General features: G+C 44.0%; 1 protein-coding gene across 2 annotated transcripts in view; it reads left to right on the forward strand.

Moving 5' to 3' along the window:
* The first annotated feature begins 1,204 nt into the window (after positions 1–1,204).
* Positions 1,205–26,255, forward strand: part of KIT (KIT proto-oncogene receptor tyrosine kinase) — an 87,342-nt gene continuing 62,291 nt past the window's right edge. The window contains exon 1 of one of the 2 annotated variants that reach the window (XM_027544520.1): positions 1,205–1,384. In XM_027544520.1, the coding sequence (XP_027400321.1) occupies positions 1,318–1,384 (67 nt within the window). In that variant the 5' untranslated portion in view covers positions 1,205–1,317. The remainder of the gene's footprint in view (positions 1,385–26,255) is intronic. The other variant, XM_027544521.1, reaches the window with a different exon arrangement.

The raw sequence follows: 26,255 nt of genomic DNA on the forward strand, positions 1-26,255 counted from the left end.
TTAGAGAAGAGTCTAAATGCATCTAAATTATTCCACAGCTCTTTCTTATGGGCACTTTCCATTTATTTTCCATTCTGAAGAGAATGGAGAGGTGTCTTACTGATTTATTAGAATGCAGAGGGAAGACTCATCATACCTGGAGTCAATCTTAAAATGGCTGGGTCTCCCCTCTTTTAACTGTGTGATTTTGGGCCACTTTTAGAACTGAAATAATAAATCTACCTACCTCACAAAGCTGTTATTGTGAGCATGAAATAACATTCAGCATAAGGAGGAACTATAAAACCCTACACAGATACTGTTGTTTCCTTGGGTAAAGCACTTCCTAGGCCGTGAAAAACTTGGCTTAAGAGGATCATTTTACTATTGTTCTGCTCTTGGTACAGGCTAGGGCAGCTAAGAGGAACACAAGAATCCCCACCCTTGTAACTACCTTCTGATAGAGAGGCACAGAAAGAGTACAAGGGGGAAAAAAAATAGACGCTCAGAGGGCTTAAAAGTACAAGAACTTTGGCTCAAAAGGGTTTGAAAACTCGAGCTCGCAGAGTAAACTTCACAAGGCCCCTCCCTACCCCCAAAGCCCCAGTCTCCAGAAAGGTCTCGGCAGAGGCCAAGCCGACCAATAGAAACCAACTGTGCCCTTACAGATTGAGGAGCAGGTGCAGAAACTGAGCATTAAAAATTACCTACGCCTGGGCTCAGCCTTCTACCGCAGCTCCTGTAGCCACGTTTGGTCCTCCTCGAACAACAAGAATACAGAAGAATGTCGGGGCCCAATTCCGCTCCCCCCAAATTCCTGTTCCCCGCACCCCTCCACCACCAGCGGCGTCCAGCCTCCTCCCTCGGGAGCTTGCTTGAGGGGCGGTGGCGGACCTTTATTGTCTGGGGAGCATCTGCCAGGTGGCGGGCCGATCCCCTGATGTGCGCGTGGTGCCCAGCTTCACAAAGCGCGCGGCGGGCAACACCACTCTCGTCCGGGAACATCACCGGGGAGGAGAGGTGGAGAGATGTATGGGCTCTGGGGTCGTGAGCGCGGGGCGAGGGCCGACGTGCCCAACCACTCCCCGCGGGCTCAGTCCCCCGGGATCAGCACCTCGAAAGAACAGGGGTCAGACACCGCCGCCAGGGAGCTAGACCCAGACCAAGGCGAGGAGGGGCGCGCAGAAGGGGCGTGGCCGCCGCTCAGGGGGAGGGCGCTGGGAGGAGCGGCCGCGGCTTGGCGCTCGCGGCTCTGGGGGCTCGGCTTTGCCGCGCTCCCGGCACTCGGGCGAGAGCCGGAACGTGGAACAGAGCTCCGGTCCCAGCGCAGCCACCGCGATGAGAGGCGCTCGCGGCGCCTGGGATTTCCTCTTCGTTCTGCTGCTCCTGCTCCTCGTCCAGACAGGTGGGAGGACGCTGCGGGTACTCGGACCGCGCCTCCCCCCTTCCCCCCCCGGCGCAGCCTGTGCCCGTTAGGGTCCGAATACGTTGGGGTGGCTGGGGAGAGCCGGCTGCCGGTGCGTTTCAGCCTCGGGAAGATTCGGGGCGGCCCCGGGACTCTACTGCGCCCTGCCCTGCTCACCTGCGCCGGGAGCCCTCCTCAGCCGGTGGTGGGGGCGCTGAGCTGCGAGTCTTTCAGGAAGGCGGGCGGCGAGGGGCTTAGGCTGAGGGCAGCGGGTTGTGTGTGAGTTTAGGGCTGCTTTTGTGAGGAGGGCGAGCTGAGCGGGGTCAGAGGCGGGCGGCGAGGGAGTTCTCACGCAGCGCGTTATCTCCGCCGGCTGAGGCGCGGCGGTTGCATCCTTTTGTTAAAAGTTGTGCGTGAGAACCGGCCCGCAGGTTCTCAGCCGCGTCGAGGGCGAAGTTGTAGGAGAGCCTTTTCTTTGCTCTGCAGCGGCTGCTTTCCAAACCGCGGCGCTCTTTGTGCCCCAGAGCTGGGGACGCACCCGCTGCCTCCTCTGCTCCAGGCGCCACTCTGGACCGGAGTCGAAGGCTGCGGCGTCCTCGGGTTCCCCAGTTATGCTTTTAGCAGGGGGGAGCGTGCGGCTCTGTGGCCGCGAACCTGGAGGTGCGGCTTCGGAGACAACTTGGGCAGGGGTGTGGAAAGCAGCCGCTAGGTTGCAGACTTTGCTTTTGTACATCCCGTGCCCGAGGCTCGCCCCTTTCTGCCGCGTGCCGTTTCTTTCCTGCAACGCGCCTCGGAGCGGCTGGTGGCTGCGTTTGCTGCCTGCTCCCGCGGGAGACAGGGATGGCGCGCATAGACATTGCGGTCCCCGACCCCAGCCGCCGCCCACGCCCGGCCAGAGTGCCCGGCCAGGTTGACTGGGCTCTTCCAGCACCTTCGGTGTGTGCGACCTCTAATCGCAGGTCCCTGTTTTCTTTGGGAATATTGAGAATCGCAACACAGCCTCTCGCGTGATTTACTTAACGGCTGCCCGAGGTGGGGGGTGGGAGATGGAGTGGAACTTTCAGCAAATCTTACTTAAATCTTAAAGCTGTTGTGAAAATCGGTTATATCTGCGCGGGAACTTGGGTCTTCAGGTGGAGTAGGAGGATTTGTAGACTCCTGGAAACCCTCAATCACATTCCTGCCCCCTCTCTCTTTTTCTGGGTGTCTCTGGTGCGCAAGCGAGTGCAAGTCGCCCAGCTAACCCCCTGAAGCTCTGCTATTTCCCACGTCGTTTTTTTTTTTTTTTTTTCTAAACCCTTAAGGCTAACTTGATGATGTTAGGATAGAAAGTGAGTCTGAACTGGAATTCAAGGGCTCCAGAGGAAGCATCGCTATGAACTATTGTGGAACTGCCTCGTCAGTTTTCTGACTGCTGGTCAGTTTTCCCATAAAATCTTAAGGCATTGTGAGGGCTTTCCTGTGGGGGAAGAGAGGTAGGAAGGATCATGACGAGTGGCCGGGTTCCGGTGGCTGATTTGACCGCCTAAGCTTCAAATGAAATGTTTGGTCCCTTACATCTTGGTGCCTTGACATTTTAATTAATTTCATTTAAGACATGTGCACTGGACCTGATGGGGGCACGAGAACTACCACACAGACTGTTTCCCATTTTTTGGAAAATTAAATGAATAGCTTCCTTCTTCCTCAGAATTAGCCTGCTCCATCCTAGAGAATTTTTTTGGCAGAGGGGATTTTAAGGTCTGGCTCGCGGGGGGCAGTGTGGGATAGTGACAAAGGCTCGTGCTGCCTTTCTGGTTCTTTTCTCAGCTTTTATTGGCTGCGTGCCATTGTGCCAGTCCCTTAAATTCAGGGGAGCACAGCGTCCTCCACGGGGTAGTGAGGGGTCTGCACCATGAAGGATTCCTTGGGTCCCAAAGTCTCCTCTTTCAGTGTCCTGAGCATAGACTGTCTACTTCTGAACTCTTACCCTGAATCCTTCCTGCCTTCTTGAAATTCCACTGCCTCTCCTGGTCACAGAGACTCCTTGGTAGTACCCCACTCGTCTGCCTCTGGTTAAAGCAGCAAGGTGTGTGTTCTCTCACATGCTTGCCTGTAGTTTCTCTTTGAAGGAGATGCCCACTCTGCAGGATCCTCCATTTCCGCCCCCCCCCCCCCCCGCCTCCACTGCAGTGTTTACAACTCCTGTACCCAGCAGGATGAACCTGCAAGGAATAGTGAATCATACCCTGCCCTCGTTCCTGCAGGTGTGAGGCTAGAGTCATCCTCAGCAGCTGGACACAGAACATTCTGGATTATTATCCTGCTGGAAATAACATGACGCTTTTATACAGGAAACCCAGATACTTCATTTATGCCCTTTCTGGTCTCTCCCACCCATCCACACATTTTTTTTCCTCAAGACTTTATAAATCACTCATGCTTTGTTATTGCAACATGTTTTTCTAGTGTGCCTTAAATTTCGCATTAGTGCCAGATCCTGTGTTGGGTTCCATTGCCTGAAATTTCCAGTCCTCTCGATAAGTCTTGGAGGTAGTCCTGTTACCATCCCTACCAAATCTGGAGAAACTGGCTGAGAATAAGCCAGTTCCCACAATAATCAGTGGTGAAGCCTGAGATTGGCCCCATCTGCCCAGGTGTATATCCATTCACATGATTTCTCAGTCAGTTATAAAGTGAGATTTATTTGAAACTGTTATATATCATATGCTAGGCATTGTTGGAGGTTCTGGGAATATAGGCTCGTCAAGATTATTACCTTCCCAATGTTGGTGAAAAAAGACCTTGAATTGCCTGTCACAGGGTGTCTGAATTAGAGTTCTTAATTTGAGGGAAGTTTCATCAAAGAGGGAGTCACTCAGTGATAGCTCCCCAGGGCTATGTATGATACCTGTGTACGATAGCTCCCCTTTTGACGCTGGGTATGAGGGCACCCACTCCAGTATTCTTGCCTGGAGAGTCCCATGAACAGAGTAGCCTGGTGGGCTACAGTCCATGGGGTCGAGAAGAGTTGGACATGACTGAAGGGACTTAGCACAGCATGAGGGCTTTAGGTGTGAACTGTCCTGTTCCAGTTAGAATCCCTCCAAAATGAAGATGCGCTGTCTCTAAAATGATGATGCAAGTTAGTTGAAGTTTTTTTCCATCCCCACTATAAAAAAAATAAAAAGTGGTCTTTGCATTGTATACTTGTGGTGAACTTGTGAGAGAAATCCCCCAGTGATGGATAACACCATTGGCCGTTTACCCTAGATGAGCACCATGAGCTATAATGCAGTTCACCACTCAGAACCTTTCTCTCCCCCGAACAAATGGTGTGCCAAGTTATTCTGTGGGCTTCCCTTGGAGCACGTTTATGTACAGATGTTGTGGTGGTGATGGATTTTGCTGCTGTTGTTGATGGCCGCTAAAAGTTGCCCTTAGGATTTTGACTCATTTCCTCAAGTCTCCCCAGCTGATTAAAGGATACCAGGAAATGAGCCGTAGTGTCCTGAGCGGAATTCTTGAAGCTGGACTGCAGTGCGGGAACCCCTCAAGGCAGTGGTCAAGGCTGCAGCGGTGTTTTCCAGAATGAATTTAGTTTAACAGCCGATAGGCTGGGGAAGTGCTAAATGTTGCTGTGTTTGTGTTCGGTGTCTTTTTAAAAGCAGGCACTGAAAGACATTTGAAGAAACCTTAGGCATGCAAAATTTCACACGTGGTCTCTGTAACTTGAATAGATATTTTCATGGCTGCAAATCCAGAGTGAAGAGGTAAAAGTTTGAATAATAGAGGGAATTCAGTGTAAATCATTGTTGAAAGTAGAGAGGACTTGTGAATAAGCCTGGCTTAGCAACTCTGGTTTCTGACATTTTGGACCTGAGACAGCCCATCTTTTGACTTCAGACACTTAATTGTAAACTGATAGCCCTTACTTGGATGTGTTTTATTTGGCTCACATAATGCTTTTTATAGAAAACACTGGGGAAGTATTTAAAATATGGAGAATTTGTATCAAAATCTAGATTTCTCAATTCTCTTGAAGAATTGAAAATTGCTTTTTACATGGGACCTCAGCTCTTCCTGTTGCTCTAGACAATCCCTCTCTACTGCCAGTCAGGCTTTTGGGTATTTAGCCTTGGGCTCTGGTGAGCACAGGTGGGATATTGCAGGTACCTGGTGGAAGGAGCACAGGCCTAAGGAATGAAGACAGCCTTGTCTTAGTCTGCTGACTCCATGACTGACAGCTTTGTGACCTTTGAACGAATTGCTTCCTCTTGCTGAGTTTCCTTCTTTCATCCTAGTTTTAGCTGTGTGACGTTGGGAAAATTATTTAACCTCTCTGTGTCAGTACGAATGTGGCTACATATAAAGTTTTTAGCATGGTGCTGCCTGGCACACTCATGGTACAAACTCAATACATGTCAAGTTTAATACATAAGTATTATCCATAAATTAGAAATTATTGATATCCCTAAAATGGGATTAATGCCTTCTCTAATATGATTACTTTAAAGATTAGAAACAAATTCTTGTGAAAATACTTGGTGCAGGATCTGGGATTGGATAGCCACCTAACAAATGAAGAAACTTCATAAGTGTGTAGAATTTGACTATTTCTCTTTATAGTCCTTGCATGTAGATACCAACAGATTTTGACAACTTTTAAAATGAAATGAACTTTAATTTTTGTCTTGAATTTTATATAGCTTTTGACATAACAGTTGGGAATCACTAGTCTTAGAGATTGAACAGATCTTGGGCTATTTTTTCCTCAGGAGGAAAAAAAACCCAGATTTCTCCAGTGAAAATATTTATCCCTCCTAATTTTTTCCATTCATCTTATGCTTTAGCCTTAGTGCTTACCTTTTAGTTATGAAATGATTTTGCTAGGTATCTTTGGCTGCATACCTTTCTGACAGCTATGTTTTTAAGGCTTTTTTAAACTTTAAAGTTTATGTGAAACTGCTATTCAGCGTATGTGGAGTTAAGAGCTTGGGCTCTGAAATTGACAAGCTGGGTTTTTATTCAGTTCTACCTCTTGCCAGCTCTGTGGCCTGGGATGAGACCCTTCACCTCGCTCAAGCGTCATTTCCTCACCTGGAAAATGGGAATGATGGCATAGGGCTACTAAAAGGAGAAAATTAGATTATGCACAAAACACATTTGCATAGCGTCCCTTACAGGGAAAGCATGGGAACTCCACCATCAGGCTGACTTTAATGTTTCTTTTTCAGCTTTGTCTCTTAGCTTTCCTAAGAGCTAAGAAATGGTTTAAAACCAGGTTATATAGAGGGGTTTGTCTTAGTATTAATCAAGACAAGTTATTAATCAAGTCAGGTCCAACTCTTTGCGACCCCGTGGTCTGTAGCCCACCAGGCTCCTCTGTCCATGGAATTCTCCAGAAATACTGGAATGGGGCAGGAATACTGGAGTGGGTTGCCATTCCTTTCTCCAAGGAATCTTCCAGACCCAGGGATCGAACCCGAGTCTCCTGCATTGCAGGCAAATTCTTTACCATCTGAGCCACCAGGGAAGCCCAGATCAAGATGAAGTTTATCCATTTATGGTTATTTTTTTACTTTTATATATATTTTTTGACCTCATGGAGAGGTATGTGGGATCTTAGTTCCCTGACCGTAGATGGAACCTGTACCCACTGCAGTGAAAGCATGGAGTCTTCACCACCGGACCACCAGGGAAGTCCTGAAGCTTATCCATTTAATGTCTGTCTGTTTTTTTTTTTTTAAAGATTCAGTTAGCGTTGTGCATAGTTCTCTCCCTGGTTCTGTTTAACCTTATTCATAGCTGCTTTCTATAAAAGGGGGTTCAGCTTTCTGGATAAAAGTTTAGGGGGGGAAAGTTCTGTAGATGGCCATTTTCTCAATGTGAATAGGTAAATGTAGCTCACAGAGGGTCCCTGAACCCTATGCCTTGCAAAGTGGCATTGAAAGCCTTGAGAGGGAGAGGCTGCTCCGTGACTGTTAAGAGGTTCTTCTCTAGCTGCTGAAGGACCAAGCTGGGCTTGTCCGTTGCCCCCACTACTGGACGCACAGCAGTGCTCAGTCAATACTAGTTTAAACTCTCGCCTGTTCTCCAGCACTTGTATAGAGCTTTGCTCAGTCAACGTTTCAGATTCAGTTTAGCAAAGGATGATCAATCCCTATGCTTTGGTCCTTGCAGGTACTGTACGTGTGGACTCCTGAGCTGTGGAGGAATAAAGTGAGAGCAGAACCATCAATTCAAAGTAGAATTCGGTGTCATAAGAGCAGAGCACCCAGGCAGTATTTCAAAGGAGAGGAGTTTACATCTTGGTGGGCATGTGATAGAGATCAGGGATCAGTAAAAGTGTCCATATGGGAGATAATATTTGACATTAAGTTCTACACTTTAAAGGAGGGCAGAGTGTCTGTAGTTGAGGCTTGTATTGGAAAAAAAACTGAAAGAGGGAGCAAGAGATTAAGATTTTATTTGAAGATTCAATTCATGTTAGGACTAGGGGGAAGGAATTGGAGGGAAGAGGCTGGAAAGGTGGACTTTGGTTAGCCTCAAGGATCATTGGTGGGGGAGGGTCGTTTTAGTTTTGGGTTTGGTCCAGATTCTGCAAAATACTTTTGTAGTCAAGGCTATGGTAGACTTGACCCAGTAGTGGCCCTCCCAGCTTTGCTCAGTAGTCCAGGGCTGTTTGCTCCACCATATTGTCCTGATGCACACTCCCCAGCCAGCTCCGAAAACTTGGGCACCCCCTTGCTGTGGGCAGCTGAAACTAAGGAGTGTGTGTGTGTGTGTAAGTTTTAGTAAAATACACGTAAAGTTTACCATCGTAAACATTTTTTGGTGTACAGCTCAGTGGTATTATCTTCACATTGTTATTTAAGATAGAACACTTCCATCTTACAAAAACCTAGCACTCTCAACCCATGAAACAGTCCGTCAACCCCTGGCAACCATCATTCTACTTTCTGTCTGTATGATTGTGATGCTCTGTGGACCTCACATAAGAGAAATCATTCAGTACTTGTCTTTGTGACTGGCTTATTTCATTTAGCATACTGTCTTCAAGGTTCAGGGCTTCCCTCATAGCTCAGTCAGTAAAGAATTTGTCTAGTTCGATTCCTGGGTTGGGAAGATCCCCTGCAGAAGGAAATGGCAACCCACTCCAGTATTCTTGCCTGGAGAATTCCATGGACAGAGGGGCCTGGTGGGCTACAGTCCATGGGGTTGCAGAGTCAGACACGACTTGGTGACTGCACCACCATGTGGTACATATGTCGGAATTTCCTTCCTTTTTAAGGAGGGCAGTGCATGTATGTGGACGTGTCTACCACAGTTTGTTTATCTGTTCATCCATCAATGAACACTTGGCTTCCCCCTTTTGGCTATTGTGAAGAATGCTGTTATGAACATGGGTGTACAAATATCTAAGGGAGAGTTTTGGAGCCTCTGTTAGAGTGGAGTTAAGCCTTTGACTGAGCAGTTATATGTTTGTGGGGAGCTGTGCAGGGGTCCATCAGTCACACTCGTTAGATGATTAGATGGTCTTTGGATGAAGAACTGAGCACTTGGGTGTTGGGGTGCATGCTCTGGAGAGAAAGAGAAACACTTTAGAAATAAGAGGAAGATAAAGGTGGCAGACTTGGTTCATTCACTTGGCCAATTTACAGGCATCTTGGATTTGCCAGTCACTGGTGAGATAGTGAGGGGGGGGAACAGGAGTTACTGTGGGTGTGGTAACAGAACTGGGGGTGCTATGGAATTAACAGAAATAAAGCTAAGAGGATGAGACCTTTTGAAAGAGGGCATGGGATGCTATGTTTGTTCTTTGGTTACTTACAGACTGCATTTTCTTGAAACCCAATTTCACAGAAACTACGATAGATATAAATGAAATTCTTCTTAGGGTCAGGTCCAAGTGAAAAACAAAACTTAAGCTCCAAAGGTCAACAGAACATGGCTCTGTAATGTTACAGTAGGATTTGGGGATTAGAAAGAATTGTGTGTTCTGTACCAGTCATGTAATGAAAAGCACATTTTCCTGAAAAATTGATGACAGGAAGATAATTCTGCATTTATTCTCTGCATTAGACCATTTAAAAAGTATGTTTATTGGTTTTCTCAGAGAATAAAATGGATGTTTTAGGTATAGAAGAGGATATAGAGTTGATTAAAGCTTTGGGAAATAGGCCCTTTGAAAGCAACTTAAAGAAATTGGATTTATTAAGCCTGAAGAAGATAAGGTGAAGGGAGGTTTAGTGAATGACAGTCTTCAAATATTTGCAGAATATGAGTGAAGAATGGGACTAAATAAGACTAGTTTAAATTGCCCCAGAAGGGAAGTCAGGTTTTTTTTGTTTTTGAGTGTGTGTGTGGAAAATCCTTTGGTTGGAAAGGTTGGAAAGACTTTATTGTGTTACCAGAACTAGTTATAGGATCTTGGCTGCAGGTATGACAAAAGCCAAGTAAGTAATTTTCGTCTTTAAATAGTTAGGTCCTGTGCCCCTCAGTTGGCATGATGACCTTTTAGGGGCCTACGTGAAATCTTTGGTAAATAAAATAACTAGCCCCTTTTCTCTCTTCACTGCCGTGGCTGTGGAGTGTTTCTCATCAATTCTGAGTAGACTAACAGGATCTTCACAATTTTGGGTTATATTCAAGGTAGCCAATAAAGAACTTGCACCTAAAATTGGGTTATTGATTGATGTATTGGAGGTAGGGATGGTGAAAATAACCACAGAATGAATTGTACAGTGCCATAGCTTAAGCTGAGGGCCAGAATAAAAACAAGGAAGTTCGAGGTCTAGAGTAATCTATAATCAGCCGTAATTAGCCCTGACCTAAGAATGGCTGTGCTCTGTGATTGCCCCACCGACTGGTGATCCTGAGACACAGTCAGCCATGCTGCACGCAGGCTGAGGTCTGTAAGGATGAAGGAGCCCTTTCCCCTTGATTACTCAGGGATGGACTGTTTGCTCTGGGGCTGGCCCAGCATTCTCACTTCCCTTCGCATCTGCCCCTTGCCTTTGGCCATTTGGTGTTCATGGTTCAGTGGCAGTTGCTAAATCAGCCGACCATCCAGCAGGGGAAGGTGGTAGAAATGGAACTGCAATTCAGCAGTCTCTGGTTGATTACATCATTACACCTGTCATGTCGTCATGCATGAAGATTTCTGAGATGTGATTTCCTGCCTTGAAGGAGCCGGGAATCTATGGAAACAGAAGTGCTAGGTAGATGCTAATGTAGTAAAATTTATAATAAGACTTAAATAACAGTTCGGGTCCAGAAGCTAAGTAAGACACATATTGTATTGTATTGGGCTGAAGGAGTAAGTTTCACTTTTCAGGTAGAATGGCTGATTGCAAGGAAGATTTGGAAGCCAAGTTAAACCTTGAAGAGTGGGATGATTGGTCAGGGTGTGAACAATAGAAGCAGAGAGTGACAGTTAGCTGAAAGACTCCAGTAGAAAACAGTCTCTGTGGAGACTAACAGAATACGAGATAGGATAAGTTTTAGGGCACCTGGATTTTTCTTCAGTAATTGCAGTATTTCCTATAATGCCATATGTGATGAGGTTTTTGAAAGTGTCATCTGGTCAAGTAGGTGCTTACTCAGAGAAGTAATTTTAGGAAGAGTGTGGATCTCACTTTTGCATGGTATTACATATATTGTGGGCTTCCTAGGCGGTGCTAGTAGTAAAGAACTTGCCTGCCAGTGCAGGAGACTGAAGAGACTTGGGTTCAATCCCTGGGTTGGGAAGATCCCCTGGAGGAGGAAATGGCAATTCACTCCAGTATTCTTGCCTGGACAATCCCCTGGACAGAGGAGCCTGGAGTCGCAAAGAGTCAGAGACGACTGAGCAACGAACACACACATATACACTATGCGCAGGGCACGCGCGTGCGCGTGTGTACGTACACACATACACACACAGTATGCATGGTGCCCATCCAGAGTAGGTCCACGGATATGTACTTGGAGTTGCTTTTAAGTCCAGGGCTGATTACCTCCCCTACCTTCCTACCTACCCACCCCCGCCCCCAGCCAAGGTCACAGATTTTGTATGCTCGACATCTGATAGTAGCAAGAGATAATCTTTGAGTCTTAGCTTATTAACAAATTTTAAATATTTATTATAATGGTAACTCAAGTGTGTAACATAAATTTATGCATAAATATGCATAAATTCATTTATTTAACAAACAAACAAAAAAACCCAGCAGCAAGTAAAACCCTCAAGCCTTGAAAAGAATTCTGATGTGCTCTGGATTCCCTAGCCCTGCATTAGAAGGTAATTAAAAGGTAATGAGAGGTGCTGGTTACTGCCCTTTCCAAAGCAGTGATCCTCGGGGAAGAGGTAGCTGTTTGTGAGAGGTGGAAATCTATTATTTGAGATAAAGATGTGAATGATGGTATTTTCCAGGGAATGCCTTGTACTTGACCTAATGGATTAAAAAATAATAGGGTAAATGAAAAGAGGAGAAGTCCTTACTTTTTCCTTTGTATCTCTTAAAAAAACATTTGGTTTTACCCCAGGTGACTCAGATAATTTCAAAGGACGTTTTAAAATTCTTGAAAACAATCAGGGCTGCCAGTAAGTTAGATATAATGGCCTATGCAGATTTAGCAGAGGAATTGCTTTGCAGGGTTTAAACAAAGGAGGCGTTACCAGGTTTGCTAATTGTTTGGTGTCTTTTATTGGAAGGGAAGTATTTATAGAAACGGATCTAATGTAGATTTGACTTTTGGGGAAAATATTAGTGGTTTTGTGTGGCCTTTGGCTGTTTTTCTACTTGGCTAGGATATGTTTTAAAGAAAACAAGACTAAATGGTTTAAAAAATTGAGAATTATTCTACTTGGAAAGACTATGGCTCCTTTTAAAGTGTGTTTTATAGTTTGTAAAATGTTAAAAATGTGTTTCCATCATGTTCTTCACAATGTAGATTTCTTTTTTAACGACTGATGGAAGATTTTCATCTCAAGAAACAGCCTGGTAAAACCGCACAGGCTTTAGGCTTTTCGTCATTAGTTAAATTAAACTAGGATCCTTTCTCTAAAAATACGTCATTAGAATCGCCACTTGAAAACAGTTAATTGGGGTGTTTAAGTGTTTTTCTTGTTACTTTAGTATAGTTAGTGTATTTACTACAGGGAAATTGTAGGCAAGTTTCTAGCTCACTTTCATGAAAAAGAACTCTTCTTTCCAGTCTTTTAAAATAAACTAGCATATGTAGAAGGGTTTATGAATTTTTTAAGGAGATATGAATGTGTAGCCTAATTTCCATTCCAGCATTTTCAAGGGATATTATTTTAAATGATCCCTTTAGTTTCAGAATGAGTGCCTTCTAAGGAGAGGCTGGCCAGGATGCTGAAAGTGCTACGGTAGTGAGCAGCCTGCCATTGGCAGGTGAGCACACTCCAGGCAGGTGAGCACACTCCAGGCAGGTGAACACAATCCAGGCAGGTGCAGGTGGCTTCTCTCTCCATGTGGGAATCTTGGAACAGCACCTCTGGGCATAAAGCTATAGTGCTTAAGGTTTACAGCTTCATTCTCTTCGTCCCTTCAGTATCTTTTCAATGGACCCTACATGTACCAGGAATTTGTAGATTTGTTTACAAATAATTATTGATGTGGTGGAAGGGCATAGCCATGAATAAGCAAAGATCCTTGTCCTTTTGGGGCTTATGTTCTAACGAATTCTTTTCCTTTCATGAGCCCAGGTTTACAAAGAGCCCAGAAGAAAGAAAAAGTCTAGGGGCTCTCCACGAGAAAGCAGCTTTATTTAGATTTATTTCAGTTTTGCATTAGGGTCAATTAAAGAAGGAAGTAAAGAAAGGCAAGATTTCTCAGAGGGTTGGTCACAGGGAAGGAGGGGCCAGAGGAGGCAAAATGGAGAGAGATGGGAGTGAGGAGGGAAACGGGTTGTGGCAACTCAGGAAGAGCTTTGTGAGATGTTTGTCTCCTGAGCCCTGTCTGCCTCTGTGGTGCCCTCAAAGGGCTGAGCACCTACGAGTCGCCCAGCTTGTCATGGCTCTAGTCTTTGTAGCTTCAGCCTCTCTAGCAGGTATGAGACTGTACTGATGAACGGGGTAGCAGAGTGGGTGACAGAAGTGTCCACAATGCCAGGGAATGTCTTCACTTCTCAGGAGTTTGCGGAGACTTGAATGTGCCAAAAGTCCGTCATCCGTCTGTAGGTTTGGAACCATTTTTTCCTCCGAATGGACCAGAATGGTTTTTCACAGCTGAGAGAGATGCTTCAGGGATGCAGGCTGAATGCTCACCAGTCTGTCTCCAAGGACGGAGGCTCTGTACCTCCTTTTCACATTCTTTCATCTTTTTCTTGTCGAAATTGACCATCTTCGGTTTTTAATGATACCTATATTTAGCGCTTCGAGTCTGACAAAGCACGCAGGTCGTGGTGAAGCTAAAACACAGTTCAGCCACTGTCTTGTCATGCTGGGCGTGCTGTTTCCACTCTGCTGTTAACTGCAGTAGCGTGGATAAGAGGACAGGATGACTTCTTTGCATTTTAGCCTTAGGATGAACTTTCAGAGGTCCATGAAGTGATAAGCCCTCCAGTTTCAAATCAAGGACTCCCCCCAGTGAGAATGGATATTCTGGGTACACAGGACAGGAAAGCTCCTCCTCTCTCCGCTCTTGGGGGCGCGGAGTAGGACTCGTGCTGCCTTTGGTGGCGGTAGTCCTCAAGACTGGGGACAGCGAGTGGTACCCTCAGGAGCTGTGTGTGGAAGAGAGGGCATCCCCACTGACTACAGCTGTGGTTACTTAATGACGGCATTCAGGTGGGTACTCAGGTACTTGGGACAGTGTCAGTTAACAATTCTGATGAAACTAACAGCCTTAGGTATACAAGTGCGGGTGCTTAAGTAATTATGAAATCAGTTGCTTTAAAGCACTTAGTCTAGACGGACGGAGAAAGCGATGGCACCCCACTCCAGTACTCTCGCCTGGAGAATCCCATGCACAGAGGAGCCTGGTGGGCTGCAGTCCATGAGGTCGCTAAGAGTCGGATACAACTGAGCGACTTCACTTTCACTTTTTGCTTTCATGCATTGGAGAAGGAAATGGCAACCCACTCCAGTGTTCTTGCCTGGAGAATCCCAGGGACGGGAGAGCCTGGTGGGCTGCCGTCTATGGGGTCGCACAGAGTTGGACACGACTGACGCGACTTAGCAGCAGCAGCAGTCTAGACGGAAGACTAGTGTTTCTAAGCTGAGAGTAGAAATAAAATAAAAATCCAGTGTCATTGTCTTTCATTAGTACCTGTTGTTTTGGGTGAGAACATCAGGGCCTAAATGTAATAGACTTATTAAGTTTGCTCTCGGTTGATTAGGGAAGGGTTGAAGAAAACAAGAGAGGGGCCTGTGACTTCTCAGCTGTTTCCTGGGTTATTTGAAAACTTATTAGCAGCCATTTTATTTCAAGATGAAGGAATTGGATCTCACAATAACTTTAAAGACTATATGAATATATACCTTTAAAATACACAGAAATGTGAGTGTGTGTGTGTGTATGTATGTGTGTGTGTGTGTGTGTGTGTATATATATATATATATATATATATATATAGTGGGGCTTCACAGGTGGTGCTAGTGGTAAAGAACCCACCTGCCAATATAGGAAATGTTAAGCGATATGGGTTCTATCCCTGGCTGGGGAAGATCCCTGGAGGGCATGGCAACCCACTGTAGAACTTTTGCCTGCGGAATTCTTTGGACAGAGGAGCCTGGTTAGCTACAGTCCGTAGGGTCACAAAGAGTCAGACATGACTGAATTGACATAGCATGTACACAGGCATATATATAATAATTATGGGGCCATCTCACACATGGAGACAAGTGTAACGAACCCTCATATACCCATCATCCAGCTTCAGCAGTTGGATCAGCACCAGTCTGTCTTCTTTACTTCGTCCTCCCATTTTGTTTTTCTTTTTTGGCTGCACTGTGTGTCTTGTGGGATCTTTAGTTCCCTGACTAGGAATCGAACCCCGGTCCATGGCACTGAAAGCCTGTGTCGTAACCACTGGACTGCCAGGGAATCCATCCCACCTTTTCCTCCCATTATTTTGAAGCATATCTCAAGCATTGTAGAAATTCATTTGTGAATGTTTCCAGTATGTAGTTCTAAAATAGAAGGATTCCCTTCTCTGAACATAACGATGCCAGTGTCCCAGCCTTCAAAAATCAGTAAAGTTCCACAATGTCATTGAGTATCCAGGATTTACATTTCCCTTATTGAAAATAAATATGAAAACATATGTGAACATAAGAATTTTTGCTAGACTCTGCACAAGAGCCACATTGTCAGTTGGTTGATACGGCCTTTAAGTCATTTCTAGTTTTGTCGGCTGTATTCCCCAGTGTGTGTTGAAGAAACTGAGGGTTTGTCCCGTGCAGTTTTCCACAGTCCAGATGCTGCTGCCTGCATTCCTGTGGTGCTGTGTGACATGTTCTGTTCCCTGAACTTCCTGTAAGACTTGTCACATAGAGGTATGATTATACTCGGGTTTGATTTCTTTTTTAACAAGATAACGTCAATAGATGGTGTGTTCCTCTATAATTTTATTTTCTTCCCTGTTTTGGATATACTGTTGAGTACTTGCAAAGTTTTTGGCTTTTGTTCTGATGGTTGCCTTTACACTGATACCTTTATATAATACTCTTGGTTCACTCTTTCTGGGCCCAATTTCCTACTGGTTGCCTTCTGTGAGCAACATTTAAATTAGTTACTAGTCTGTCCTTTCCCTCTTCTCTCCTAGCTTGGGATTTGAAGAGATACTCTTGTACTCCCAGTTACTATCTATGAGGCAGTCAGCAAGCATATTCTTGCATACTCCTCCGTCCCCTAACTTTTCTGAAACGACACCAAAATTACTTTATCACAATATATAGCAGTCACATATTCTGCTATTTCCTTTTTAAATCATCATTTAATCTTAGTTCTGCAAGTAAATGTATATTTAATGCTTGCCACCACGGCTTATGTCTTGTCTTTCCTGACATTTTGGTTTTCTGTAGCTCATTCTCTAAAGTACCTCAGAAAGCACTCATGGGAAGTAGTTCCTGAATTATGTTCACAGGAGCTTGTCTGTAGCCTTTGCTTTTTATACTTAAAAGTCAGGTTGTTTGATATAAATCCTTGGCTCATCTTTCCTTTGCTCAAGGATCTTTAATATTTTACTATATTGTCTTTTGCCATAAAGTGTTGTCAAAGTCTGCTGGCAATCTGATTTTCTTTCCTTCATATTTAGCTTGTATGTTTGTCTAGATACCCAAAGGACTGTTTTTTTACCTTTATTCTTTGAAGTCTAGTAGTTCTGTACTGTTAGATGCTCTGGGTTGATTTCTTTTTCCCCCCAAGGACAATAATGTGCTACTTCCCTGGTAGCTCAGATGGTATAGAATCCACTGACAATGCAGGGAACCTGGGCTCAACTATAAATTTAAATTTACTTACAGTGCAGCTTTTGCTCTTGGTTCTATTTTTCTTCTTGGCGTTTAGAGCTCCCATTGTGTGCATGTTAGATCTTCTTTGCCCATCTTTTATTTTGACCTTTTTCTCTCAAATCCTTTTAATATCTTCATAATTTGATAGAATTAAAACATTTTCCTCCTTTACTTCTTTTGAGGCATTATTCATTTTATTTGCTCTTGTGTTCTTTTTATTTACCCTTTATTTCTGAAATGATTTTTTTCTTTCATTTTTCTTAGTTTTTTATCTCCATTTTTCAAATCTTTTCTCCAGTCAGCTCATTTTCTTTCTTTTTTATTTAATTGAAGTATGGTTGATTTACAATGTTGTGTCAATTTCTGGTATACAACAAAGTGATTCCGTTTTATTTATATATATTTTCAATCAGCTCGTTTATGACTTTAAAATTCGGATTTAGTCTATTTAAAACTTTTTTATTTCTTTTAGCTCATTTTTGAAGTATAATAGTTTTCATATGTGTCTTTCTGGCTTGATTGTATTGTCTATACTAAAGATGTGATTCTGTTCCTTACGCTTTTTTAAAATAAAACATTTGGATTCAATTGTGATTCTTTCTGTTGTTCACTATTAGTTTTAGTTTTCTGGTACTCTTCGTAGAACTATTATAGCTCTTCTAGCTTCACAGTTGTAAAGAACCCACTTACATTGTTTTCACGAAGTGGTTTAAAAAAAATGGACTTTTTATAAACAATGCTGCAATGAACATTGGGGTACACGTGTCTCTTTCAATTCTGGTTTGATGTATGGCAAACCAATACAATATTGTAAAGTAAAAAAAAAATTAATAATAATAAAAAACTAAAAACAAATGGACTTGACTTTTCTACTTCTAAGATCTTAACTTTTTGGTCTGTGTCCCCAGCTCTTATCTGACTGAATCTTTCCTTTGCCCCAATTTACTCACCTTGGATTCATCCTTAGTTTCTCCTCAGTGTGGAGCTTTGACTTTGTTAGTTCATGAGGATTAGACCTCCCCCACCTCCAGAGCATTCCAGCATGGTAGAAGTACATGGGACACAATCCCTATACACTAGGGAAGTTGGAACCTGCAGAGTACTCTGCCAGCTTCTGTGGGTGTTCCAGAATGGGGACTTGGAGCTTTCCAGTGAGTACCTAGTGGCCGTTCTTCAAGCTCCTGGTAGTCTGTGCCCACTTCCTTCACACACAGGATTCACGGGGATACCGTATCACTTGGGTTTGTTGTAGATGCTATCCATGGGTTTTTGGTTCTGCTCTATTTGTCTGTTTTTATGGTTAGGATGAATTGGGGAGATTCGATGAATTACACTCCCACCACCGTCTTGCCAGAATATCTATGGGCTTTTTAACATAAAATTGGTAACCTTTGGGTCTGCTAGCAAAATAGCAAAGTCTTAAAACATTAAATGACTAATAATAGCTGCCTTATTTAAAAGTAATTTTCTTTCAAAATATAAGAATGTGTGATAGAAAAGTTAGTGCTTCTAACTATCTGAAAACTGGCCACTTTATGGGCTACCTAAGCCATATTCTAAACTTAGTGTTACAAATGTAATGGTTGAAATTATCTGAGGACCAGTAAGTCATCTCTGGGCTGTTGTTTCTGAGGAAAAGGTGTAAAAAGCCACCCCACTTTTGCCATTATTTGTTTGGGTTGATATTCCTTGAGTTCTAAAGGAGACAATTCTATTTTATAGTTTTAAAAGGATTAAACCACATTTGCACTTTTAATACCATCTAATAAAGATAAAATCATTACTTAATTAGTTGCATTTTTCTCTTTCAGCTTTTTTCCCCCCAGTGCAGAATTTGCATATCTCTAATTATAGTCATTTGAAAAAAATGCTGCCAGGATTTGACATAATATTAATTTAGATTTCCAAAAATACGAAATTTCCTTCCTCCAACTTGAGTTTCCTCCAATTGGCCATTGATTTAAATTACATGCTAAAAGGTGACAATTTAGAATTGGCCCCCTTTTCCTCCTGTATTAAGGGACAACCATTATTCTAAAGAAGTAAAACTTACTCAATGGGCATAGTAGAAACTTTTTTTAAAAAAATTCTGGAAAATAGAACAAGATCATTTTCAGACATTTCCTTCTGGTTTTCTATGAAGAGATTGAGAAGAAGAAATTTCAAAATGGAGCTGGTCTTTAAGAATCCTTTGCAAAGGGTAGCAGGCTTAATGTATTGCTCTAAGTGAATGTCACCCAAGAAAAATTAAGGGAAAAGTCAATACTCATTAAGCAGATTGACCAGCCAAGTGTTTTTGATAAATGTTGCAACAAATTTGAATAAACTAATTTTGTCCATTAGTGTGCTTTTAGACCAATGTGATTGTTTTGGTCTAATTATTTTTTATTTTGTGTATTCAAATGTAGAATGGCTGCAGAATTAATGATTGCAGCAATTATCTGATTAGCAATTTAGAAAATTGGTGAGTGGTATCTGACTACTCACAGTGCCTGGCATTTCACAGGACTTTGTGCAGGAGCACACACAGTCTAAGGAGAGGCTTGGGCTGTTGTCTGTCTTTGACCCACTGCAGGTGGGAGCCTTGAGATCGTCACTGGTTAGCCTGGGCTGTGGAGGTGGGCTCTTGCATGTCATGCACCAGATTGAGGTCTGGTGTGCTGCAGAAGTTGTATTTGCCACCCTGTGTCACTCTTCCGGAGTCCTGTAGCTGTGACTGGTGAATTCTGCAATATTTCCCACTTCTAAAGCTTGGGTATTCGAGAAATCTGTGCCCGAGTGGCTGCCAAAGCTTGTCAGGGGGACCCAGCACGAGGCCGATTTCTAGGTGTAAAAGCCAGGCAGATTTGCTCACTCAAGAAAATCTGTTTTTGCAGGTTCGCTTTGAATTCCAAGATACAGATCCAGATTAATGCTGGTTAAAAAGAATTTTTGTTGTTGTTGTTGCACTAATGCCATAGGTTTCTCCTAGTAACTGACTGCTTTGTCGGGGAGGGGATGGTTGGTTCTCTAAGTGTGGTCCTAGACGTGTAGTAGCAGCAGCATCACCTGGGGCTTTTCAGGGGTGTAGAGACTCCCTTCCCACCCCAGACCCACCAAATTTGGAAACTCTAGGGATGGGGCCCAGTGGTCCCTTTTACCAAGCTCTCCAGCTGTATCTGGTATATGCTAAAGTTTTAAAACCACCAGTCCTGAGTATAAAAATGACTGAGCTTTGTTGCAGTGTTGGGCTGAGATAGTTAAAAAAATTAAAGCTAATGTAGCCTCTTGAATGTTAGAACAGTGTGCAATTCTCTGTTCTCTTTCTGTTGCGCTGAAAAGATGGATAGGTGTTTCAGTTGCTCCAGATAGGAAAGCAGACAATTGAAGTTCTCGGGGACAATGCCCCGGGTAGAGGCTGCAAAAAAGTCGTTCATGGAAGTGGGGGTGGGGGAACGGTGATGGAAAGGCCCCTCTGGATTGTATTTTAAAGGAATAAGTGTGATTGTGTTCCTCTCTGACTCAAACCTTTGAGAGACTTCTCAGTGTTTTTGGAATAAAGTCTGTCCATGTAGATCCCATCCGAGACTTCCAGTGGCTCCACTTGATCTCCACTTTGCACACAGTACCTGCCTCATCTTCTGTTCTCAGTGCTTGCTTCACTGCTTGAAGCTGTCCTTGCTCCTTGGAGCTCCCTGCCCCTCTGCCCCTGCCAGGGGCACCAGTTTCTCCCTGCTTCCTGGTGCCCTTCAGACCCCAGCTGGCGTGTTTCTTTTCTGATCCCCCAGGGTAGGTCAGGTCAGGGCACCTTGAATGATGCATGTCTCCCCACTCTGCACACTGTAATTGTGTGATTGGACAATACTGGTTGACCGGTGCAGCCAAATATAAATTCTGTGAGGGAGAGAGAGAGACCCTGCCTTTTTCACTGCTGCCCAAGGGGCCAGCCTATAGCAAACATTCAAGAAAAGTTTTTGGATGAATGAATGAAAGGTAGGGAGAAGTAGTCCCCTTTTATTCCTAGGACATGTGGGGTGGTTAATGTATGCAATTTTGATGGTGTGTCACCTAGTGTGTTTTATTTATAAGAGCAGTTGCCACCGTCATCTAATTCTACTGCTGGAAGGGGGAGTCCTTTGCACAGGGGAGCAGAATCTCATGATTTCTAGTTTGGAATCTGGCTTATGGGACGCCCAAGAGAGGTTCTTGAGTATTATGCATTCAGGGATGTGGGAAAGGGGGGAAATCCTCTGATCATGGAGATATTCATAATACACAGGCCAGTAGCCCAAGTGGTAAAGGTGGCACCTGGGGGGGTTTCAGGGAAATGACTGTCGTCCTCTGTCCCCTCAGGGCTTCCAGGAAGACCTGCTCACTCTGCTCACAGAAGTTGATATTGGGGCACCATCTTTCTCCGCGGCCACTTTCAGATCTGTTTGATAGAATTGACACGCACTCCTTTGCCTCATTTTGGTCAATTAGTCTTGGCCTAGATAAGCTAGGATTTTTCATTCCTATTGTAGAAGGTGACAATATGCGAGTTACCTCCCAGAGGTGATAGCTTCAAAGTGGGAGCATTTTGCCTCAAATCAGAAACTAAGTAAGCCTTGCTAACAATTAGTGGAAGGGTTGGCAATAGCATCAATGGGTATAATTTATTTAAAATACACATATTAAGAGTGAGGACTCATTTGTTTTGGGGGGATGCTTCACAGGGGAAGCAGTGTCAGACTTTATTTTTGGGGGCTCCAAAATCACTGCAGATGGTGACTGCAGCCATGAAATTAAAAGACGCTTACTCCTTGGAAGGAACGTTATGACCAACCTAGACAGCATATTCAAAAGCAGAGACATTACTTTGCCAACAAAGGTCCATCTAGTCAAGGCTATGGTTTTTCCTGTGGTCATGTATGGATGTGAGAGTTGGACTGTGAAGAAGGCTGAGCGCCGAAGAATTGGTGCTTTTGAACTGTGGTGTTGGAGAAGACTCTTGAGAGTCCCTTCGACTGCAAAGAGATCCCAACCAGTCCATTCTGCAGGAGATCGGCCCTGGGATTTCTTTGGAGGGAATGATGCTAAAGCTGAAACTCCAGTACTTTGGCCACCTCATGAGAAGAGTTGACTCATTGGAAAAGACCCTGATGCTGGGAGGGATTGGGAGCAGGAGGAGAAGGGGATGACAGAGGATGAGATGGCTGGATGGCATCACTGACTCGATGGATGTGAGTCTGGGTGAACTCCGGGAGTTGGTGATGGACAGGGAGGCCTGGCGTGCTGTGATTCATGGGGTCACAAATAGTTGGACACGACTGAGCGACTGAACTGAACTGCACAGGGGATCTTAGTTCCCCGACCAGGGATTGAACTGTTGCACCCTGCAGTGGAAGCAGAGAGTCTCAACCACTGGACAGCCGGGGAAGTAACTTAAATCCTCTTTAAAGATGGTGGTTTCAAGATCTAGAGTGGCTTGTTGAGACTCTTACTTTTAATATAGGAAGCTGATAATCTGCTCTCTGTATTTGTCAATTAATGGATTGTTGTGTTTATTTTACATTTGGGGCTCAGCATACTCTCATACCCAGTGTAAACTCCTGATAGGTAAAGTGAAATGGAATAAACACAGTAAGTTTTGGAACAAACATCATAAACACTGTTTCTCATTTGCAACCATTTATTGACCATAAGGTAGGTATAGGATTTAGAGATAATGTCTAAATCCTGATGTAGCTCACTACTGATTTATAGATGTTGGAACTCTGAAACTTGGAGAGGTTAGGTAACTTCCCAAGTTTCACATCACTCAACTTGGAATCTCTAAAACCCATACCTTTTCCATTTTATTCCTGTGGCCTCCCCTGCTCATCCAAGCTTAGAAAAGCAGAGTCATCCCCAGTCTCTGAGTTGGCTTCTAGACTTTAAAATACTGTTGAATAAAGTTACAGAAGTTGCAAGATGAATGCAAAGAACTTCAGGATACTCTTAAACTAGATTCACGGATTAACATTTTGCCTCATTTGCTTTGTCCATGTATATACATATTAGTTTTTTTGACTCTTTTGAGAGTTAAGTTGCTAATATGCCTCCCTGAAAACCCATCTGAGCCTCAGCCTTGGACTTATGAGAATATGGAGGCCACCCAGGTTGAGTTCCTTTTCTGGCCCCAATCCATGTGGTTCTACCCCTCCACCTCCCCCCCCACCCCCCCCAGCCCCGCTCCCAGGCTGGGGCCTGGGCCCAAGCAGGGAGCCTCAGCTCACTCTTGCCCTCAGCCTTAGTCCCAGTCCTTTAATTTAGATCCTAAAACCCATGCAACTGCCTTTCTGAAAATGGGCTCTCTCCAGCATCTAACCAGTAGACCCTCTTCTATGGCACCTGCTGCTGCTAAGTCACTTCAGTCGTGTCCGACTTTGCGACCCCATAGACGGCAGCCCACCAGGCTCCCCCGTCCCTGGGATTCTCCAGGCAAGGACACTGGAGTGGGTTGCCATTTCCTTCTCCAATGCATGAAAGTAAAAAGTGAAAGTGAAGTCGCTCAGTCGTGTCCAACCCTCAACGACCCTATGGACTGCAGCCTTCCAGGCTCCTCCGTCCATGGGATTTTCCAGGCAAGAGTACTGGAGTGGGGTGCCATGGCACCTGCTGCTGCTGCTGCTAAGTCACTTCAGTCGTGTCCGACTCTGTGCGACCCCATAGACAGCAGCCCACCAGGCTTCCCCGTCCCTGGGATCCTCCAGGCAAAAACACTGGAGTGGGTTGCCATTTCCTTCTCCAGTGCATGAAAGTGAAAAGTGAAAGTGAAGTTGCTCAGTCGTGTCCCGACTCTAGCGACCTCATGGACTGCAGCCTACCAGGCTTCTCCGTCCATGGGATTTTCTAGGCAAAAGTACTGGAGTGGAGTGCCATTGCCTTCTCTGCCATGGCATCTAGTACAGGCAAATAAAAAGGGGTTCCTCATATGTTTCTACTTTGTGAAAAAGGGGGAGAATGGGGTTTCGTTCTACCTTGTTCAGGGCTGCAGATAAACTATTTGACCCCTTCCTTTTGACTTCTGTTTTCAAGAGAGTTGGGGCTTCCCTTGTGGCTCAGCTAGTAAAGAATCTGCCAGAAGTGCGGGAGACCTGGGTTCGATCCCTGGGTTGGGAAGATCCCCTGGAGAAGGGAACAGCTGTCCACTCCAGTATTCTGGCCTGGAGAACTCCGTGGACTCTATAGTCCATGGGGTTGCAAAGAACTGGACACAACCAATGCTGGTTACCTTTTCTCTGGCAAGTGCTTCAGATAAAATTCCTTTTTTTTTAAATCAATAATTTTGTTTTTATTTCCTCTGTTTTAAACCAGCTATAAAACGACATTTTGAAAGTGGAAACAAAAGGAAAAAGTTCTGTCCTCCTAGTGTTTGGGATAGAGGGGAAGGTGCAATTTCCCTTGTCTGACAGGTCTATTAAAAACAGAATTCAGAGTATAATCACTAATTAAATACATTGATTTACCCATTATGGTGACAGTTAGCTTAAACATCTATTTAAGCCACATATTCCAAGCATTTTTCCAAGCTAGAAAAGCAGAGAGAGCTCTTTCAAAAATATAGATCACATTTGAAGACAGAGTTTAAAAAGCGCCTCAGGAAAACAACCCAAACGTCAGGATAAATGGAGAAACTAAAATGTAATGTAATACGCACAGTGAAATACTATTCAGCCTTAAAAAAGAAATTCTGACACACACTAACAACGTAGGTGAGCCTTGGAGACTTTATGCTGAGTTAAGTGAGACACAGAAGGACAAGTATTGTATGGGGCTGCCACTTTTGTGTGATCCCTAGGGCAGTCAGATTTTTGAGACAGCAAGTAAAACGGTGGTCACCAGGGGCTGCGGTGTGGGAGTGATGGTATAATGGAGAGTTATTCCTGAATGGGTGCAGACTTTGACTTTGGAATGATGGAGAAGCTCTGGAAATGGGTAGTGGTGGTGGTCACATGACATTGTAAATATATTTACTGCCATTCCATTGTTTAATTAAAAATGGTTAAAGTGATAGATTTTATGTTCCATATATTTTGCCAGCAGAAAATGTTCTAAATACCCCTATTGGCATATATTTACATTATATATTACAGTCCTTTGTTTATTGGTAACAGTTTGATGTCATTGTAGAATTAAAACTAGAACTTCTAAGTGTCACATTTTTATTTTGTGTAAGCATTCATTTGCTTTTAACTCCGGCTCATTTCCCCATTTGAGCCTGGGAATTGGCATTTTGAGGAATTGTCAGCTTCCTGGCTGGCAGACAGGCGTGGTGATTAGATTAGAACTCTACACCCACACTCACTCCCAACCACACGTGTCCAGGACAGTGCTGACACGAAGTCAGTTTCTGTCTGACAGGTCCATCTACAGGTCCCTTCAAGGGTCTGGCTATTCTGCCCTCTGTGAAGCGTGCAGCCAGGGGGCTCTGTTGAGAAGTGAGATGCGTGCATGTCAGTTTTCCTTGGCCCTTGGTAGGTCTGGGGTGAAGCCAGCCTTTGACTAGCATGGCCGACCTTCCATGCCCTTCTTGCCCTGTTCCTTTTTACTTTGCCATTAAAAGAAGTGACATCTGTCAAAGGTTTTCTCAGGTTGGAGGTGATGAGCAAAGTTATTGATTGTGTCTGATAAGATATTTAGTATTTGTTCTTTAAGTCAAGGAAGTTAACATTGAAAGAAATCAAGAGCTCCCCCACCTCCACCCCCAACCCCAGACTTCACAGATGGTAAGGGTCTTATTCTGATGCTTATTGATTTGAGTCCTTCTGTTTCTTATCTGGTGTTTCTTTCTGGAAGTGCTTTCCAGAACTCAAAACACGGAAATCTACATATTTACAACAGGAGCTGCACTAGGCTATTGGGGCAAATCCACTGGAAATGAGGAAGTTCCTCTTTTCTGCTGCACGGGTGGATCCTGATACATCATGCTTGTCAAGTCCAGACCTTATCTGACTCCCCAAAGACACACTTCATAATGGCCTTGCAGATCTTTGTCTAAGATCAAAAGGGGAAGTTCTGCTTCCTCAAACATCAGGTTGTATTTTTCTTAGGATAAGTGAGTAGGAAATATATTAAGTAGCCTTGTGAAAGCCTTTGCTGTGGAGGATGTGTGTGTATCTAGAAGAGATTTTGCAGGATAATAAGATGAGAAGGACCCTCCTTTCGTTGTCCAATGAATGACACATGCTTACTGTTCACTTTGTAAGATGTAAGAGCTAGGGACTGAATTCCATATTTAGGCCCTTATTCTAATTCTGTGTTCAAACAAAGCAGGCAATTAATTATATTACTTATATAATAAGAGAATCACTGCTGTTCATTATTGCCACAAATAGTTGAGTACTTTTTATGTCTAGCTACTGAATTTTTTTTTACTTTTTTTTTATCATGACTCTTTTAAGGCCTAAGTATTTGATTAGGTAC

Source organism: Bos indicus x Bos taurus, chromosome 6 (genome assembly GCF_003369695.1).
Source record: "Bos indicus x Bos taurus breed Angus x Brahman F1 hybrid chromosome 6, Bos_hybrid_MaternalHap_v2.0, whole genome shotgun sequence".
Taxonomy (NCBI): domain Eukaryota; kingdom Metazoa; phylum Chordata; class Mammalia; order Artiodactyla; family Bovidae; genus Bos; species Bos indicus x Bos taurus.